The sequence below is a fragment of the Choloepus didactylus genome, chromosome 4 (assembly GCF_015220235.1).
Source record: "Choloepus didactylus isolate mChoDid1 chromosome 4, mChoDid1.pri, whole genome shotgun sequence".
Lineage (NCBI taxonomy): Eukaryota > Metazoa > Chordata > Mammalia > Pilosa > Megalonychidae > Choloepus > Choloepus didactylus.
Window position 1 is genome coordinate 124131198 of NC_051310.1, and position 18270 is coordinate 124149467.

Here is an 18270-nt window from a genome sequence, read left to right on the forward strand (position 1 = left end):
AAATTAACTACACTTGCAAATCATCTTAACTATTCCTCCTTTTCTCATCTACAAAATAGTATGATTACACAAGATGATGTTGGAGTTTGTGTTTTTTTTTAATGTATACAACCTTATTCCTAACCAAACTTACCCTTTTACTTTAGTAACATGATTTCAGAAATGATTCAAACTATTCAAGAATTATTAGTTAGTGTAGTGAAATTAGATTTGGGTGGAAGTTCAGAGATGAGAAGGTAATCAGGAATTCATTGGGTCAAGACCCCACTTCTTCAGTGTTTTTGCTAATTCTTAGTTTATGAGCAGTCACTATTTATATTCATGTGATTTCAACATGATATGTGTAGTGAAATTTAAAACAAACAAGAAATGAGGCACTCCAAAAATGAAAATAACTGAATAAAGCTTGAGCTACCTATAGTGTATCTTCAACATATTTACCATTTTCTATGTGTGTGTGTGTGTGTGTGTGTGTGTGTGTATAAATGATGTCTTTGTTTCAAAAAATAATTCAACCCAAATTGGTCAAGAGTAGTCATTTTAAATGACTTTCATAGGCAATAGTGAGAAATAAAGTCTGTCTTTAAAATAACTGAAAGCAGAATTACTTACTTTAGAATTTACTTTTTATAATGATTAAATAATTTAGAGTACAAATGAATTTCTTTTTAAAACAGTGAAGATTTATCTGCTAATTACCCCTAAAGTTTATATTTTTTTAATTGATAATTTGTAAACTTCAGGAAAATGTCCTTGACTTGTCTGTAAAGGACTTAATCACCATGACTGATTCATTTTCATAGGATTATTAATTAAAATATTTGAAAGGAAAAAGCATCTTGAGAGGGCCTGTTAAGAATTTTATATGATAATTTAACTCTTCTTTAAATTAATTTTGTTGACTTCAAGCAAAGTAACCTTTCTGATATATTGTTCATTATTGTATAGTTACCACAAAAATATTAAGTATTATCATCTGAATTTCAGTGATATTTGGTCCTAGTTTAAACAATTCTGCTTAATACTACTAACCACTCTAAATTTCTCTCTGTGGACTAGACTAGGAAACACCATAATTAGCTACCAAACTTATACATTGCTTTTCCTGTACTATCCTCTGAAACACCAAACCATCACACACTTTTTACTGTGCACTTGTGCAAGGTTTTCGAGTGTCTGTGCCAAATGACAGAGCCTACTATATTTTATCCATGCCTCAGACTCAGCTGTGTAATGGTGTTCTGTCCAGAACAGGGAACAATAAGAAAAATAGAAATCTATTTATGTTCATAGTAAGGCAGTTTTAAAGAGCTTTCTCTCCAGAATATCAGGATCTAATTGTTTGAAAAAAAAAAAAAACTATGGGAAGATTTCAGCAACTATTCCTCTTTCAAAGGCTCAAGCTAGTTTACCTGATCATATTACTTTTTCTTTGTCTTCCAGGGTTACCTAGCAAATGTATTTTTTATTAATATTTTTAAAGGACTGTAATTCTACCATATTTGGAACCTTCCTGAATTTTCATGGCCTTTTTTTGTCATCTGTAATAAAAGATTCACCAAAATAACACTGTGGGTCTCATTAATAAAAGGGCTTTATAATAGCAAATTGATATTCTTAATAAATCATTTTCTTTATAAATATTAGAAATGTTTTGATATAATTTTGGTTGCTTTGAAAGCTGTCAATATGCTTAGTCATTAATTAGCAATAAAAGTGTTTCATCTGTAAGATGAGTGGGTTAGACTAGATGACCAAGATCCTTTGCAGATTCACTTCTCTGCATATCATCATCTATAAAGTGTTTGTGATAATAATAATCCCTGTCTCAGGGTTGTTGGGAGGATTAGATGAATGTATATAAAGCACTCAAAAAATGTCAGGCATGGCTACCTGTCTTTTATGATTTTTGTTTACATTCTCGTACCTTTAGAACACTGTTGACCTTTAAGTTATATAGCTAATTTATAAATGACATGAATAACCATTAAAAATTGAATTGCTACCATGGATTTTGGTGTTCTTGTTGAATGGTCATTTTGAATGTTGGGCTTAAAAAAAGAACAAATGATCTCATTGTGAAAATGGCATTAGAGTGCTAAATTATCCTGTGAACAGAACATTTGCTGTTCCTCGCCCTTTTTTGAGGCGTGCTTAAATATAATCTGATGGTGATTTAGGTGTTAATTGACACCATATCTTGCTTGATCAACCTTCAGTTAAAGTTGTGAAGCAGGAAAATGAGATGTCTAACTAAGATCTCCACGTGGCTTGGACTGACTTTATGACTTGTTATATATAGCACTGGTTTCAAAATACTGAAAGCTACACTAAAAATACTTATTAAATTAAATTAAAAACTGGAATCATTGAAGATCCAGATCTTGCCAGTGGGGAAGGCGCTTTAATAATGAAGTTCTTTTTTCCTTAAAAAATTAGAAGCACTGAAAACTAGATAGGCCACCTCGTGGGAGCCTTCCCAATCAGGGGAAGTAATAAGATAACCCATCATTTAGCTGTATGGTCTTTTCTACATCTGGCAGGAAGTTGAACCTGACAACTTGTGAATTCATTTGCAGTTCTAAGACTTCACACAAAAATGAAGACATTAAGGACCTATTCCTGGTATTGTTGTTTTTTAAATTGAGACTGCATAAATACTTAGTTTTTCTTTCTTCCTGACATTTCTTACTGTTTGATTCAGGAGGAATAATTTTATCTGTTTATATGCCTACAAAGTAGTTTTAATATTTACCCATTGAAGAATATTTTGAAAATAAGGCTATGGCAAAGGAATACCCCTTCCAAAAGTTGAATTCCTGCCTTTTAGTGGAGTAAATAAGAATCAAAAACCAGATGATTTCGGGTGGTCATTTTCTAAAATCAGCACTCAGCATAAATTCTGTTTGACAAAAAAAATTTTACATTGATGATCTTAATACTTAATATTACTCTTTTTGCCAACCACTCACCTTCTCTTTCTTCCAAAGTAAAAAATTTAATGTACGAATGCAATGGAAAATGTCAAATCCTAAATCACAGAAGGAAAATAGAATGGATAGTAAATCTCCTATTGGGCTCATTGGCCTGCTTCTCTTTATTTGATTCCAGTTTTTAAAATTTTCTTGTAGTTGTAACTATGACATACAGGTGGGCTTAATGTGACTCCTAAATTCTGCTCCTAATGCTAAGGATATATTGATGAACCAGATAGATAAGGTCACTGCTCTGGTTGAACTTACAGTCTAATGGAGAAGAGAGACAACAAGTAAATTAGCCATTACATAATTACCAATCACGATACGAAACAAGACAGTACACTGTCAGGGAATTAACAGTAGGAGAAAGGGGTGGGAGAGCACCGCTTTAATTGGGTAGTCAGAAAAGAACCCTTTCAAAATTGTAAAATTTAAGCTGAGACTTGAAGTATAAGAAAAGTAACGTTCCAGATAGATTAAACAACATGTATCAGACTGTGAATTACAAGAGAACATCATTTTGTTCACACTTTATTTCTGGACTGTTTTAAACCATAAAGATGACTGATTAATTTATTACTGAAATTGTAATGATCTGGTGTGATTCATTTAAATTGTAAGCACCCAAAAGAATCATCCCTTCTCCTTGTACTTTGAACCAAACCTTGACCCCTGAACTGCTTGGTAGAGTACCACATTTAGTCTTAATTTAAATATGAAGTACATATCTAACCAGATACTACCTATTTAGGAAATTGCAAATACACGTTAGTTCCCTTTCCCTTCTCTACTCTTCTGCATTTTTGGTAATGTGTTGGCTTGACACACACATATACACACACATCCAGTGGTAGGGGGAGATAGGGAGGGGACAACCAAGAGAAATACCGTTGTATGGCTAGTCAGACCTACCCCCATTCTCTCTGTGTTAAGGCTCCCAAGGTCCCTGTCTCCTCCTGAGCCTGTTCTACTTTGACTTCCAGAGCTCAGGTCACCTCAGGGATGTTGTTAGGATATTCAGTGGTCTACAAGAACCCTGGTCCTGGTTATCATACCCTGCCCGCCATACCTCCTCCCCATGGTTTTTCTTTGTTCCTCTGTTCTCTCTCTTTGGCTCTCCACCTCATGACTTCATGAAGAAGCTGCTCTGGTTGATGCTGAAATGGGGGTTGTTCCGGTTTGCTAATGCTGCCGTTACGCAAAATACTAGACATGGATTGGCTTTATTGAGGGGGTTTATTAGGTTACAAATTTACAGTCTGAAGGCCATGAAAATGGCCAAATTAAGGCATCAACAAGAGGATACCTTCACTGAAGAATGGCCGATGGTGTCTAGAACACCTCTGTCCGCTGGGAAGGCACGTGGTTAGCATCTGCTGGTCCTTTGCTCCCAAGTTGCGTTTCAGAATGACCTTCTCCAAAATGTCTCTCTCAGCTGTTCTGCGCTCTTTCTGTCTGTGAGTTCCTTCTGTCCGATGATTTAATCAAGACCCACCCTGAATGGGTGGGGTCCATAGCTCCGTGGAAATGATTTAATCAGAAGTCTTGCCCACAGTTGATTGAGTCACATCTCCGTGGAAAACACTCAATCAAAAGATTAATGTCTGCCCTCACAAGATTGCATTATAGAACATGGCTTTTGGGGGATATAATATATCCAAACCAGCACAGGGCATGAGGTGAGAAGATATGAATTACTTTGGAGCTCCTCTGACTTCCTCTTCCTTGGTATTTCCTAGGTAGTGGCTCTCCCCAAAGGCCAACAGTTACGAGGAATATCCTGGCAGCCAGAACAAGATAAGGCCTTGGTCTGCTGCTGAACTGGTATAAGAAAAGGGATTAGAACTTTTTTTAACCTATGATTGACAGCTCTAGAGGGGGAAAAAACAGAATATCTGATTCCAGTAATAGTAAAGACTCTTGGCATGTTTCTCTGTTCCCACTTGAAGTTACTTTTTTTCCTGGCAATATGGGGGTAATGAGGGTAGGGGAGAGAACACTGGACCTTCAGAACCTATCTGTGTGCGTTTGTTTTTTCCCTTATCAGTAAAATGAGAGTGTTGATCCCTTTTAGTTCTAATATATCATGTTTCTACAGTTTAAACTATATAGTAGTGTCTTATGTCTAGCGTAAATAATATTTATATTGGAAATTTTCCCAGTATGTGAGTTTGATGTATAGGTGGAAAATTAAAAGCCCTACGGGTTGAGCTGCATATACTTATTTTGGAGTGCAGGTTTGGATGTAGTTGGAAAGCTTTGTACATCTATATCTTATTATAAGATTCTTGAATGCTATTGAAAGTAGTATTGTTTACCCTGAAGATGTAACCAGCTAACTAAACTTGAGTTAACTCGTGTCTCCAAAGATTGATGATCATACATCAAGGCAAAATGTGGTGAATGACTTGAAGATCTGTTTCTTCACTTTATCAAAGGGATCAAAATTGTATTGAAGTAGCTCCAGGCTATGCAATAATGAGTTGTGCTGTTCTCTAAATTAGTCCCTTCCTCTTTTGCAGGAGCTACTGTGACAATCTTGGTTACCATCCATTAAGTGCTGCTGACTTTGGAAAGATCATGAAAAACGTCTTTCCAAACATGAAGGCACGTCGCCTGGGCACGAGAGGCAAATCTAAATATCCTTTACTAGAATGGTTTTAGTAATCTCTTTAGTTCTCACTTATTACAGAACATCTGTTGTTGTAGTGAAACTAGCAACTATATTTAGAAATAAATTTAAATCAACAAATATAAACTACTCAAAAGTACTTAGTAGGATAACTGCAAGCATTGTTTCCCCAGCTATTTATCAAACTGCAAGAGATAGAATAAATGTGATTCATTTGTGTATTTAGATTTCCGTAAATTTCACCTTATTCTAACTTCTGTGTGTTACTTAATGGGCTGACCTCTTTTTCTTTTCTTTAGCAATAAGAATTTTTTGAGACATGCCATAGTTGAGCAGTTGTAAATCATATCAGTAAAAGTAGAGAAAGATTTTGGTCTTTAAATCTTATCTCCTTTCCTTCCTCTAATTTAGAAACATAGATATCTCCTTGGCAGAAAATACGACATTCAAAAATATTCCTCATGGAACTTGTACCGAAAGATTAGTGTCCTCTCTAAAGTATTTTTTTACCCATTCATTTAAAGCCAGTATTAAAATTAAAGCCAGGGCATAGAAAAAGTCCCTCTTGTAATTGAGATATACTTAGGAGCAAACAGAAATAAGGAAATTAAGAATTTATTAAAAGTTCTTTCTACTCTTGGAAGAAGACTATAAAATAGAGGGTCTCGGTAACATATTAGAAATACATCACTTTCTCCATGCTTAGCTCTTGGCCTTTTTCAAAGCATGAAATGAGCTACTATGGAGGAGATGAGAGGAAGGGGAAGAGAAGTCTCTTTCTCTAAAATGGTTCCAGATGTTCTTTAACCACTTGTTGAACGACTTATCCTTGTTTCCTGAATACAAACAAAAGTGTCTTAATGTATCTTTGGCATGTTACAGGTGATAATCCTGTGTGTTTCAGTGGAAAAAGAGAAATGAAAAGGTTAAAGCCCTTGTGACACTTTTTTTAAGAGTTGTTTTTGTCCCAGTGCCGTGGGCTAAAGTTTCCCTTCTCTGTGCCAGGTTTCCATCTGGCTAGTCCTTTCCTTCTGACCTGTTTGTTACTAGTGGCTGGTATAGCTTATTATGAACATTTATTCCTAAAATTTATAACAGATGAGAATCGTTTAGTTTCATTTAAGAATGTAACATTCTACAATGGCTGCCTTGGTTTCAAAAGAGTAAAAGTTTTGACCTGAGTTTCTAATACTAAGGTTTCTCTTAATGAAGAATTAAGAAAGTGGATGTTATCTCATTCTCATTTTATTCTCATTTCATATATTGCTACTTCACAAATGTTACCTATATAAGCAATTTATTTAACTTAGAGTATTTTGGTTCTTAACTCTTTATTACATATTGCTACAGTGGACTAAGGAAAAAAGCTCTTGTTCACATGCCAACACTGCCCAACCTTGATTTTCACAAAACTGGAGATGGGGTAAGACTTCTGTCTTTTCTTTTTAATAGATACAATTATACCTTTATATCGACATTGAAATGCATATTCCATAGTCTCTCATTTGGATGAAAGCAGGGACCAGGAACTGTGCCTTTACAGTTAAACCAAAAATTGTCTTGATGGCTGAAAAAGTTAGTGTAGATGACTTAAATCAACATGGCTTGTGAACAAAAATAGGTCTAAAGTTACTGGTGTGAAGATATTTCCATGCTCTATTGTCAAGAGGAAAAAGCAAATCATAGAGTAGTATGTAAGGTAGGATTTTTTTTCCCAAACAGAAAAAAACATTAGAACAGGCTTATAGAAAGATTCAAAAGATATATTAGTCTTCATATATCTTTAACCACCCTTTATAATGTTGTATTCAAAATGCTGCTTATGGGTGTGCCCCTCTGGGTATGGGTCTCTTATTTGCAAGGTTCTTACATGCCAACAGGTTCTTTCATACTACTTAGGCCCAACAGATTTAGATATTATCTGAATTAAGAACTAAGAATACATATCTTGAATACACTTGAATTGAATTTCTCTTTGAACTTTGTGTTAAAAATTAATGTTTCCTTTTTCCTTTGTTTAGTTGGAAGGAGCCGAATCTTCTGGGCAACTTCAAAATATTGATGAGGAAGTTATTTCTTCTGCCTGCCGTCTTGTGTGTGAATGGGCCCAAAAAGTGTTAAGCCAGCCATTTGACACAGTCTTGGAATTAGCCCGCTTCCTTGTAAAAAGTCACTATATAGGCACTAAGTCGATGGCAGCTCTAACTGTAATGGCAGCAGCACCAGCAGGTACTAAATTAACTACTGTTAACGAGCTAAAACTGACCAGGGGTATTACTATTCTTAGAGTTGGCAGCAAAAGAAGAATTTAGCCAAAGAACTACTTCTTTTTAGTATTTATATGAGTTCACTTTTATTACACATAATCACTAAACTCAAATGGGTTTGTTGAGCCATCAAAAAATAATAATGATAGTAGTAATAATAATAATCCTTTCATACTAAAGCTTGAAGCTACATTTTTGTATATTGCTCTGCTGGAATATGAAACTTTTAAGATTCCCCAGTTGATATTTATTAATTTTTCCACTGCTGTTTTAAAATTTAGAGGCTATATATATATGGGCTTTTAAGTACATATATAGTATCTAAATGACTAAATATTAGAAGTAAAGTTAAAAGATTAAAATTTAAAATTACTTGCTTAACTTCTATCCAAGAAACTAATGCTTATAAATAAAATAAATTTCTTTGGACACTGTGAGAGGTACCTTAGTCTCACAAAAGATAAGCCATATGAAGCAATACTATAAAATAGCATTTTTTTAAAATATTTTTAATATGCATTCAAATGAGTATTTTCATTCAAAGAGGCATTTTTAAGGAATTGATGTATTTTTAGAATACATGGTTTCCTCCTAAATTAGTAACTGTGAAGTTGTGTTAGGGATCAATTTTGAGAAAAATTTTAAATTGTGTTATTATGCTAGGAAATTATTTCTTTGAAAAATATATTAACATGAAACTTGTTTTCCAGGGGTGATTCTTCTAATTGTTAAATCTAAATATTTTTAAGTATACAGTAGATTTAGCTCAGCCAGAATTATATTCTAATTGACTTCACTTTTTTTCAGTGTCTTAACTTGTATATTTTAATACTCAGTCATTTTTCTTTCAGTTTGCTTTCATCAGAAACTTTAAGTATTTGTGATCTCTGTGTATATGTGTATTATGTATATATGTATGTATGTATGTGTATATATACATTGTTCTTCTCATTTTGTAGTCAATTGAGCACCCATATTAACAAAATAACCTCTTACAGGGGCCTAGTCTTATTTTTTTCCTGTCTAGATGCCAGCTATATGACCTGCCTACACAGTGATTCCTACACACAAGTGCTGCCATATGTAGCAAGGTAGCTCGCATGTTATTTTATCCCGCCAGCTGTCCTGTGAGATAGGTGATGTTTATTCCCATTTTTTATAAATCAGGAAACCGATTTGGGGAGGTTAATTAGTAACTTGTCCATGGGCAGTTAAACATGGGGCCAGGATTTGAATCCTGATTTCTCTATCTCCAAAGCTCAGGTTAACTCCATTATACCACACTGTCTTCTTATCATTAGGTAAAATGAGGCTCTAAAAGTATGATTCCCTTCAATTTTCTGTGTTATCTTTCTCCTATGCCTGGAAGAGCTTTCAACTAACAGGTTGAGAATTTAAGAGGTTTCATGGGGAAAAGACATCTCTGTCTTCCTTACTTCTCATCTTATTCGCAAAGTGACCTAAAGGAATTTTGAATGAATTTTTACAGTAATAGTGTAAAGTAAGGTGTGTGAGGTTTTGTAATACAAGTAGTAAAAATTACATATATAAACAGGTGTTTTCCCTTTTTGAAAGCAGTCACCTTGGAAGGCTAAATACTTTAACAATTGTGTCATTACTCAAAACATTTTTAGAATCTCTCTTGAAATTTTGTTTCCACCCCTTAATTCTTTTTGAATATCCTTAGTGGTGATTAATCTTCATCCTTTGAGGTGAATTTGTTTTTTTATAAATATAGTCTCCATTTTAAGAACAGGTTGTGTTACAAATGTCCTTTTGTAAGTCAGCTGCTTGGAACTCACTGCTTTCCAGAATCCCTGGCAGTAGGGTTGGTAAGGCAGCCCAAGCTGTGAGCCATTGGCAGAGGCTCTTGAGGGTGCAGGTGCTGAGAAGCCAGTGCTGAGGCTGCAGGCTGAGAGTGGAGTGGAATTTCAGCTAACTTTGAAGAGAAAAATTAGTACTGAGGTGATAAAAAGGGGGATGGGGGAGTCAAGAGATGAGGGATTATTGAGAAGTGAGTGTGTGGGAGAGAATTTATGGTCTGTCTTTGCTTTCCTTCATGTATCCCCATCCCCAAGTTGTTGCTGTTAACTAGAATGATGAAAAGCAGAAATTAGGCTAGGGAAAGGAAGAGCAAGGTTTACCAGCAGGAGAGTGTTTTCCTTTCTTCCTCTTACTGTTTATGCCAGTCACAGCTTACTTTCTCATGATCTTAATGACATACCCTAAATGTAAAATGGGTTTTTAAAAAAAAATTGTATTGCATAATCAGTTTTTCTTAAATTAAAATTTATGTCTTGCTTATTTTATCATTGAGAATATCCTAACCGTAGTCTTATCAAGAAATTCTGCTTCCTAATTTCTTCTAGGTCATATTGGAATAATTGTGCAGTAGCAATTAAAATTGTAATATATTAGCACATATCTTGTGAATTTCTCTTTTCCCCATACAGTTTTTCTCTGAAGATATGGAAGGTTTCAACAAATATTTATTTGAGTGCTCCTTGTGGGCTAAATATTAAAATCATGAAAATGCCTGAATTTCTTTCTAACTAGAGATAGGGGACGGGAAATTTAGTTACATCTACTAATAAAATGTAAAACATGGTATCTTTGCATTTATTTATCTTAGCTTCTGTACATTTCTGACATAGCTGCTACTTTTCAGAATCCTCATCTGTTATTGTTGATTTGACTGAAACTGTCACCTTAGTTGAACTACATTTTAAAATGTTAATTAAAACCATTTTGACAAATATTTATAACTTGGAAGTCTTCTAGTTATGGTATATAAAGAAATTGTGAGTTAAAATTTGCTCTTTTGGTTGCTTTGTCCAGAAGATGGCTACATATTCAAAGCAAGTGAGTTGTAACTGCTTTCTATAAAGTAGAAGTAATAAGTAATGTTTCTTTTTGGTTTATTTTTAGGAATTAAAGGAATTACCCAGCCTTCTGCTTTTATACCTACAGCTGAAAGTAATTCCTTTCAGCCTCAAATGAAGACTTTGCCATCTCCTATTGATGCTAAACAGCAATTGCAACGGAAAATCCAAAAGAAGCAGCAAGAACAGAAACTACAATCTCCTTTGCCAGGAGAATCCTCAGCCAAAAAATCAGAAGGCACTACAACCAATGGAGTGACTAATCTTTCTAATGGAAATCCTGCAATCCTGTCTCCTCAGCCTATTGGTATTGTTGTGGCAGCTGTCCCTAGTCCTATTCCGGTAATATCATTAGTGTTTGGACTTCCTGGGATGGTGGGAAATTAATTATTTAAAGGTGGCAGATGAGAAGGAGTTAATTATAGGTGTAGATGTAGTTATAAACTGATTTTGTGACTACAGACAGATTCAGCTTTGGTCACTTGACTTTCTTTCGGGATGTATGTTGTTGTTTACAAAGCCTGTTATACAATCAACCTAAGTTAAAATACAAAGATCTAGGACATATAAAGCAGGCACATAACTAGTGAGAGCTTTATGTAAGAGATAAGTAATTTTCAGAGTTGTTTAATCTCTGGCTGAGTGAAGATGATGCAATTACAAACTGTGTGTGTGTGTGTGTAAACGTTACACACAATTTAGATGGAGCAAAATTGTGACATGTAGTCCTGTCTCTGTGGCTTGCTGTGTATAGGACCTTGATCAAGTCTTTTAGCTACTCTGAGTTTGTTTTCTTGTCTACAAATAGCAGGTAATAGTATCTTCCTTTCCTGTTTCAAACAACTAAGGTTATGATGAAGGAGTTTTGTAAAGTGAGGGAGTATCATGCTAAAGTAAGATGACATTTTATGTTATTATCATTTATACTAAGGAGATATTTTATCTTCTTTTTCTTATTTTTAACATTATCATCATAATCATCATGTCATTAAAATATGGAATACCTGGTAACCACACTCTTGTACTGTTCAATATAGAGCAAACTTGAATAGACAGTATTGCTATCTTGTACCTTATCTACAATGGTTTAGTTCCTTAAGTCCAAGATAGACCCAGTTATAAGACAGTCTCCCTTACGTGTGAGTCATCTTCTTGGCACAGATTCCTGGTGATACCTTTATAGTTGCATGTTTTTTCAAGATTTTCTCTCTTCTTCCTATAACTTCCTTAAAAATCATTATTGAGACAGGTATTCATCACAGGTGTGAAATTTTTAGTCTTGTTAATTGAAAAATGTCTTAATGTTGTTTTAACATATTATTGTATTTTCTAACATTAACATTTAATTAGTGCCTTAAAACCGTACAGGTATATGAATTAGTCTTGTTAAACTGACTTTGTGTTTTCTTCTCCTTTTAATAGGTCCAGCGGACCAGGCAGTTAGTAACATCACCAAGTCCAATGAGTTCTTCTGATGGCAAAGTTCTTCCCCTCAATGTACAGGTGGTCACTCAGCACATGCAGTCTGTGAAACAGGCACCAAAAACTCCTCAGAATGTTCCAGCCAGTCCTGGTGGAGATCGTTCTGCCCGGCACCGTTACCCTCAGATCTTACCCAAACCAGCTAACACCAGTGCACTCACCATCCGCTCCCCAACTACTGTCCTCTTTACTAGCAGTCCCATAAAAACTGCTGTTGTACCCGCTTCACACATGAGTTCTCTAAATGTGGTGAAAATGACAGCAATATCCCTTACACCGAGCAACAGTAGTGCCCCTCTTAAACATTCTGCCTCAGTAAACAGTGGAACAACAGAAGAATCAAGGACCATTCCACAGATCAAGAATGGTTCTGTTGTTTCACTTCAGTCTCCTGGGTCCAGGAATAGCAGTGCTGGGGGAACGTCTGCTGTGGAAGTCAAAATGGAGCCTGAAGCATTATCAGATGAGCATCCAGTACAGTGCCAAGAGAACTCTGATGAGGCTATAGCTCCCAGAACAACACCTAATACCCTTTTGGAGCAAAAAAGTAATACAGATGGAGTAGTAAAAAAACCTTCAGATGAAGGTGTCACTGAAATAAAAGCAACTAAGGTCTGTGACCAGAGGACCAAATGTAAAAGTCGCGGTAATGAAATTCTGCCAGGCACATCAGCAGGCAATAATCAAAGCACTATCACTCCCTCAGTTGCTACTCAGAACATAACTTTCACCAGCACCAACTCACCACCTAATGGTGACTCAATAAATAAAGATTCTAAATTATGCACTAAAAGTCCAAGAAAGCGACTTTCTTCTACATTACAAGAGTCCCAGGTGCCTCCTGTAAAGAAACCAATTATGGAACAGCTTTCTGCAGTTACCGGAGAAGGACAGAAACCAGGCAGTGTTAAGAAGGACCAAAAGGTTCCACAATCAGGGAAAACAGAAAGTTCAACAGCTGGTGCTCATATCCCTAGCAAGGTATCAATAAATGTCAATTCACATATAGTGGCAAATAAACCCTTGACTTCTGCTCTTATTACCAGTGATTCACCTTTGGTTCAGCAAACAATACCGTTATCATCTCCAGATATAAAAGTAAAACTTGAAAGTAATGTGTTTCTCTTGGACAGTGATTCAAAATCGGATGGCAGCTTTAATCCAAATGAATGGCAACAGGTCACTAAGGATTCTGAGTTTTTATCTGCCAGCTGTGAACAACAGCAAGATATCAGTGTTATGACAGTTCCTGAGCACTCTGATATCAATGACTTAGAGAAATCTGTTTGGGAATTAGAAGGAATGCCACAGGACACATATAGCCAGCAGCTACATAGCCAGATTCAAGAATCTTCTTTAAATCAAATACAAGCACAGTCTTCAGATCAGTTACCTCTGCAGTCTGAACTGAAGGAATTTGAGCCTTCTGTTTCTCAGACAAGTGAAAGCTACTTTCCTTTTGATGATGAACTTACACAAGATAGTATTGTAGAAGAGCTTGTGCTTATGGAGCAGCAAATGTCAATGAACAATTCTCATTCTTATGGTAACTGTTTGGGAATAACCCTTCAGAATCAGTCAGTAACTCCAGGAGCTCCAATGTCATCTCATGCCTCCAGCACCCACTTCTACCATCCAATCCATAGCAATGGCACTCCGATCCACACGCCCACACCCACTCCTACACCAACCCCAACCCCAACCCCAACCCCAACCCCAACATCTGAAATGATTGCTGGGTCTCAGAGTCTGTCACGGGAGAGTCCTTGCTCCAGGCTAGCCCAGACTACACCTGTGGATAGTGCTTTAGGAAGTAGCCGACATACACCCATTGGTACCCCACATTCTAACTGCAGCAGTAGTGTCCCTCCCAGCCCTGTTGAATGCAGGAATCCATTTGCATTTACCCCAATAAGCTCTAGTATGGCATATCATGATGCCAGCATTGTCTCAAGTAGTCCTGTGAAACCGATGCAAAGACCCATGGCCACACACCCTGACAAAACTAAGCTTGAATGGATGAATAATGGGTATAGTGGGGTTGGTAGTTCATCGGTTTCTGGCCATGGCATTCTCCCAAGCTATCAGGAACTAGTAGAAGACCGTTTCAGGAAACCTCATGCTTTTGCTGTGCCTGGACAGTCTTATCAGTCTCAACCCAGGCATCATGACACTCATTTTGGTCATTTGACTCCTGTCTCTCCTGTGCAACATCAAGGTGCCACTGTAAATAACACCAACAAACAGGAGGGTTTTGCAGTCCCTGCCCCTCTTGATAATAAAGGAACTAATTCATCTGCCAGCAGCAACTTCAGATGCCGGAGTGTGAGCCCTGCTGTTCATCGCCAACGTAATCTTAGTGGAAGCACCCTCTATCCAGTATCAAATATCCCACGGTCTAATGTGACTCCCTTTGGAAGTCCAGTTACCCCTGAAGTTCATGTTTTCACAAATGTTCACACAGACACATGTGCCAACAACATAGCTCAAAGAAGTCAATCAGTTCCATTGACGGTCATGATGCAAACAGCCTTTCCAAACTCTCTTCAGAAGCAGACAAACAGTAAAAAAATAACCAATGTTTTGTTGAGTAAACTTGATTCTGACAATGATGATGCAGTGAGAGGTTTGGGAATGAATAATCTGCCCTCCAATTACACAGCTCGGATGAATCTTACTCAGATTTTGGAAACTTCCTCTGTTTTTCCTAGTGCCAACCCACAGAATATGATCGATTCCAGCACTTCTGTTTATGAATTCCAAGCACCATCTTACCTCACCAAAAGTAACAGCACCGATCAGATGAATTTCTCTCCTGGAGATAATCAAGCACAATCGGAAATTGGAGAGCAACAATTAGATTTCAATAGCACTGTTAAGGACCTGTTGAGTGGAGACAGCTTGCAAACCAACCAGCAGCTGGTAGGTCAGGTAGCATCCGATCTCACTAATACTGCATCTGATTTCTCTAGCGATATCAGGTTGTCTTCTGAGCTCTCAGGCAGTATCAATGATTTGAACACTTTAGACCCAAATCTACTGTTTGATCCAGGTCGTCAGCAGGGACAAGATGATGAAGCTACACTGGAAGAATTAAAGAATGACCCATTATTTCAACAAATTTGCAATGAATCCATGAACTCTATGACTTCATCAGGTTTTGAATGGATAGAAAGTAAGGACCATCCTACTGTTGAAATGCTGGGTTAAATTGTGTTTTATAATATGTAGCACACTGTATCTAAAGACATATGTATTGTATTTGTCTTAATGGAAGTGCCTCCCGCAGCAGAAACACTTAATATTAATTGTGAGATTTTAAAAGCGTTTGCTGCAGAAGTGGTTTCTTCTTCAGTAGGAAATGGTTAGACTTGCCTCAGTTCTTAACAAGTTTCTAAAGATAGTAGTCTGTAGAAGAACCTGTATTAGGTTTTAAATTTTTTAATGTTCCCCGTTTAATCACATTGTTTGCTAGTAAACAGTTGACTAACCAGCTTTCACAAGAGCAGTCTAGATTTTTATTTTGTATAAGTTCATTTTAATTCATTGGTTGATCTGTACATAATTTAGAAGGAACCATTGATTCTAGGTATAGGCTATTTTTGTTGTTGGCATTATCTTTTAGATGTGAAATCATAGCTAAGGTGAACTGGAGACAAGAAGGTCTTCCTTGAAACAGGGATAATTTCAGGTTAAAGTATTTAGGCTTGAAGCATAGAGCTACTGTAGAATGAAAAATTTCTGTAGGACTTTCTGGGGCTTCAGTACCACTTATACCTGCAATGAAGGGCTTAAATAGGATAAAATAATAGGAAATTAAATATTAATTTAAGGAAAGCAAAAGCTGCACTAAAATTTTTAAGAGGAAAAGCTAGTAGCCATTTGTATTTGTGACCTTGCGTTAGTCTTATTTTAAAATGTTGATTTTAATGTGGAGCTAACACACAAACACACATACACAAAACAAGTAAATGACAATAAACACAGTAATTCAATAGAATAATTGCAAGCAAATTAGAACAATATTTCCTGTTTTATTATTTGGTAGTTGAGATAGGGGAATTTAGAAGGAAAAATATTTGGTTTTCATCACAGTGGCTACATGCACATTCAAATTCTATGTAAGATTTATTTTAAAAAATTTTAATTGTAGTATTCTTTAGTAATCAATTTTTCCTCTCCAGTTTAGTGACTGACTCCTTTTCCCCTCCTGAACATAGGAATGCAATTTGATCATGGGATCCCTTTGAACAACAAATAAGCAGGAGGAAGATAACATTTAAAAAACTGAACAAAAAATATTTCACCACCTAAGGTCTGAAGCCACAAATCTTTGTATCTCTGATAAAACAAAGGGGATATTGATAGTACTTGAAGAAGAGGAGCATTTTATGACATGCTTAATTTATTTATTGTGATAACCACAATTGCAAAAGCAGCACTCAGGATTTGTTTTAAAATGTTTCTCTATATGGCTCCCATTTTGTTTTATGAATAATTGTTTATGAATTTCATGTTGACAGATCTATTTAAGTGAGTTTTAAGATGACTTTCGAAGAGATTTTTAAATTGCCATTAAGTTTTCAAAGCTAGCATTAAACCATTGTTATGCTACCTTGAAACCTAGCTATGCTTCCCTTTACCTTAATTAGTAAGCCATTCAGAAGACTACAATCAATGAATATTTAACAAATATGATGAAGGGTTTAATTTAATAAGATTTCATAGTTAAATTTGCAAGGTAGGGTATCAACATTTTGATAAATAATTGGTGCTAGGGTTGGCTTAGAGGTTTATATATTGGTATGGCCTAGTTATTGGAATTTGTGTGTATTTGCTGTTATCTTGATTTAACAATCTGTTAGATACTTTTTCTTGATGTAGTTATTTCTTCACTGTACATTGAGACACAGCACTACTGCACACCAAAGTATGCAATACCCAAAGGAAACTGTGTGATTTCTTTTAACAAATGATGGGAGCCTTTCTATATGAGATACTCTGAAAAGGATATTTTGAGGCCATTCTAATCCCTTGTTTACATTATTAGCTTCCTACTAATATAAAAATAATGGAAATCTTTTTTGATAAAAATATAAAGAGTGGAGAATTTTTAACCCACTGTACAGTATTGCAGCAAACACTTTAAATTTGGTTGAATTCGTCCAACAAACTTTCTGAGGTTCATATATTGCACTAAATTTGTTGAACCTGTGGTAGGCACATCTCTTAGGATAAATGCAACCAATACAGTCCACCAATTAAACTTTTTAAATGTGTTTCATTATGAAAAGACAAAATGTCATCAAAGTGACAGATAAAATTGTCTTATGTAGCAATGTGCATTGATCTCAATGAGATATTTCTATTTCTTATTCTCTTACATGAGAATATTACAGCAGGAAGAATTAAGTTTAGTTTGCTTCACCATGTTAATACATGATCACAAAATGTGCATGAGTGTTATTGACTTATCTTGTACAGTACTAGGTATTCCTGTAACCACTTTTTTTTTCTTGGCTGTATCAAAACTGGTTCAGTGTTAACCAGGCAAGCATAGTTATTCACCAGTTATTTACTTTTTTTGTTTACTAATTCTGCTTAGTTACTGTTGAATATGTTCTTTTTTCAGATTATTTTCATTGTTTTGATGTTTAAAACATTTTGCGTAATGTTTATCATGATAAGACTTAATGAAGTAAATAATTTTGCATATAATTGCAATAAGCACTGACTTTTGAACTGAAGAGAAGGAAAGTGTTTTTTTGTGCAGTGCATCTGAGGTTCATATAATAGTCTTGTACTATAATGTGCTTTACTACACCATAAATGACAAAAACAAGCCCTGTTTCATGTTTTCATTTAGTGCAAAAAGTCAGATTTCCCCAGTGTTTTGTTGTCTGTTGTACCTGCTGAAACTACAGTAGTTGAATATTGCAGTAGCATTTCAGTTCTCCTTTTTTATTGAAAGTGCTCAAAAATTGTTTTTTAAATGTTTTCAAAAACAATTAAAAACATTTTATATTAAA

At 35.6% G+C, this 18270-nt stretch overlaps 1 protein-coding gene across 5 annotated transcripts in view; it reads left to right on the plus strand.

Moving 5' to 3' along the window:
* RFX7 (regulatory factor X7) overlaps nt 1-18270 on the plus strand; it is a 244792-nt gene extending 226522 nt beyond the window's left edge. For all 5 annotated transcript variants that reach the window (XM_037833878.1, XM_037833875.1, XM_037833876.1 and 2 more), the window contains 5 exons: nt 5501-5617; nt 6949-7033; nt 7632-7839; nt 10806-11101; nt 12182-18270. In XM_037833878.1, coding sequence (XP_037689806.1) covers nt 5501-5617; nt 6949-7033; nt 7632-7839; nt 10806-11101; nt 12182-15451 — 3976 coding nt within the window. In that variant the 3' untranslated portion in view covers nt 15452-18270. The remainder of the gene's footprint in view (nt 1-5500; nt 5618-6948; nt 7034-7631; nt 7840-10805; nt 11102-12181) is intronic.